Source organism: Habropoda laboriosa, unplaced genomic scaffold (genome assembly GCF_001263275.1).
Source record: "Habropoda laboriosa isolate 0110345459 unplaced genomic scaffold, ASM126327v1 scaffold162, whole genome shotgun sequence".
NCBI lineage: Eukaryota > Metazoa > Arthropoda > Insecta > Hymenoptera > Apidae > Habropoda > Habropoda laboriosa.
The window spans coordinates 3303-4975 of record NW_017100269.1 but is presented as its reverse complement, the minus strand read 5'-3'; the positions used below and the strand labels follow the sequence as shown (position 1 = coordinate 4975).

General features: G+C 31.0%; 1 protein-coding gene across 1 annotated transcript in view; it reads left to right on the top strand.

Moving 5' to 3' along the window:
- Positions 1-1673, top strand: part of LOC108573500 (BRCA2-interacting transcriptional repressor EMSY) — a 4403-nt gene that overhangs the window by 2037 nt on the left and 693 nt on the right. Inside the window, exons 5-11 of the mRNA XM_017935957.1 lie at positions 29-151; positions 224-389; positions 460-708; positions 785-928; positions 1009-1148; positions 1242-1373; positions 1458-1631. Coding sequence (XP_017791446.1) covers positions 29-151; positions 224-389; positions 460-708; positions 785-928; positions 1009-1148; positions 1242-1373; positions 1458-1631 — 1128 coding nt within the window. The remainder of the gene's footprint in view (positions 1-28; positions 152-223; positions 390-459; positions 709-784; positions 929-1008; positions 1149-1241; positions 1374-1457; positions 1632-1673) is intronic.

The window sequence follows — 1673 nt, the reverse complement described above, 5'->3', positions numbered from 1 at the left end:
TTTAGTTATTTCACGTTAATCATTATAGGTCACCGAATCAGATAGGAATAAGGAAGTAAATAATCAAAGCAATAACTCTGATGTCAGCGATAAAAGTACGGTTTCTGAAAAACGTAAACCCTCTTCTCCTCTCCCAGCACTTCCAAATAAGGTAGTTTAAAGAAATAAAAATAATTTTACATTTAATAAACATTGTATAATTGATAAACTTTGTGTGATGCAGGTTCTGGTAGTATCATCAAGTTCAATGGGAAGTTTTAATCATGGTGCTGCTGATAAATTATCACTTGAAAATGCTATCCATTTATCGCGGATGCCGACAAATTCATTACAACACCAAAATGTCACAATAATACCACTAAATATTAATTGTGAAGAAAATGTTACAGGTTATTGTCTTTAATTATGATATGTTTATGACATAGTATCAACTTTTTTAATTAATCATATCAAATCTAGACTCTGAGGAATCAGCAGTACAAGAAAGTGCCAGTAATCATTCAGTAATTCCTTCTGGTAATTTCGTGAACACAGTGATCCCAGTAGGTACAACAAGTATTACAAAAACTAAGGGAAGAATAATCACAACTCAAAACAAACTTAATACAAAAATTGGACCGGCAATTCTGTTATCTAGTAACGTATCGTGTACATCAGGAAATAATTTGCAGTCCGATATTCAAGTAACATCAGCACAAGATAGTTTAAGTATGAATACATATTTTCACTATGTATAATACATTTCTTAATAATCTTTAATTGTATTCATTTATCATATTTTCAGGCTGTAACGTATCATCTGTTTCTCATGGTGTACAAAAAGGATCGAGTTCAGAAAATTCAAATTCAGTTGCGAGTAATACAAAACGTGTTGTGCCAGTAATACATTCTAATATAAAACCACCAATAGCTAAAACTATTACTTCGAGTACGTACTATCACTATTCAATAACAAATCAATTAAAAAATTGTGCATATTAATTTGCTTTCTTACAAAAATGTTTTTAGGTAATTCACATCGACTAATGGCCGTATGTCCTGTTACAACAGTATCCAATGGACCAGGGCCACCTCAAGCTAAGCAAATAACAACGCTAACTTGTAAAAAATTACCTACAACGCTCAAGAATCAAACCACTGCCAAAATGGTATGACCGTTTAGAAAAAACGAATGTATAACTGCACAAGTTATGAAAACATTCGAATTTAATATAAAAAATTATATATTTAAAATGTTTCAGGGTGTAACACTAAATTCTAATAAAACTGTAAATATATCTCATCATCCTGATGCAAAGTTAGGATCTAAAACAAACGTAATTGTTATACAAAAGGGTCAAACCAAAGGTGTAACTCTTTCTCATGCGGGCAAGGTACAGTGATATTTAATCTGTAGAACAATAATAATACTGTTCCATATTTTAAATATAAAAACTATGCAATCTTACGCACTTTAGGAAGTATTAGGGAAAGTAATAATGGGTGGAAAAAGTTTATGTGTTACGAGTCAACACAATGCCTCTATAAGTGTGCTACCGCGCCATATTACACTCAACAATGGAGATCAAGCTGTAACTATGTTATCTACAACAAACTCATCTCACACAGAATCTATAACATCCAATATTAAGGTAATGTCTATATTATGTTTATTTATAATTTTTTAATATAAT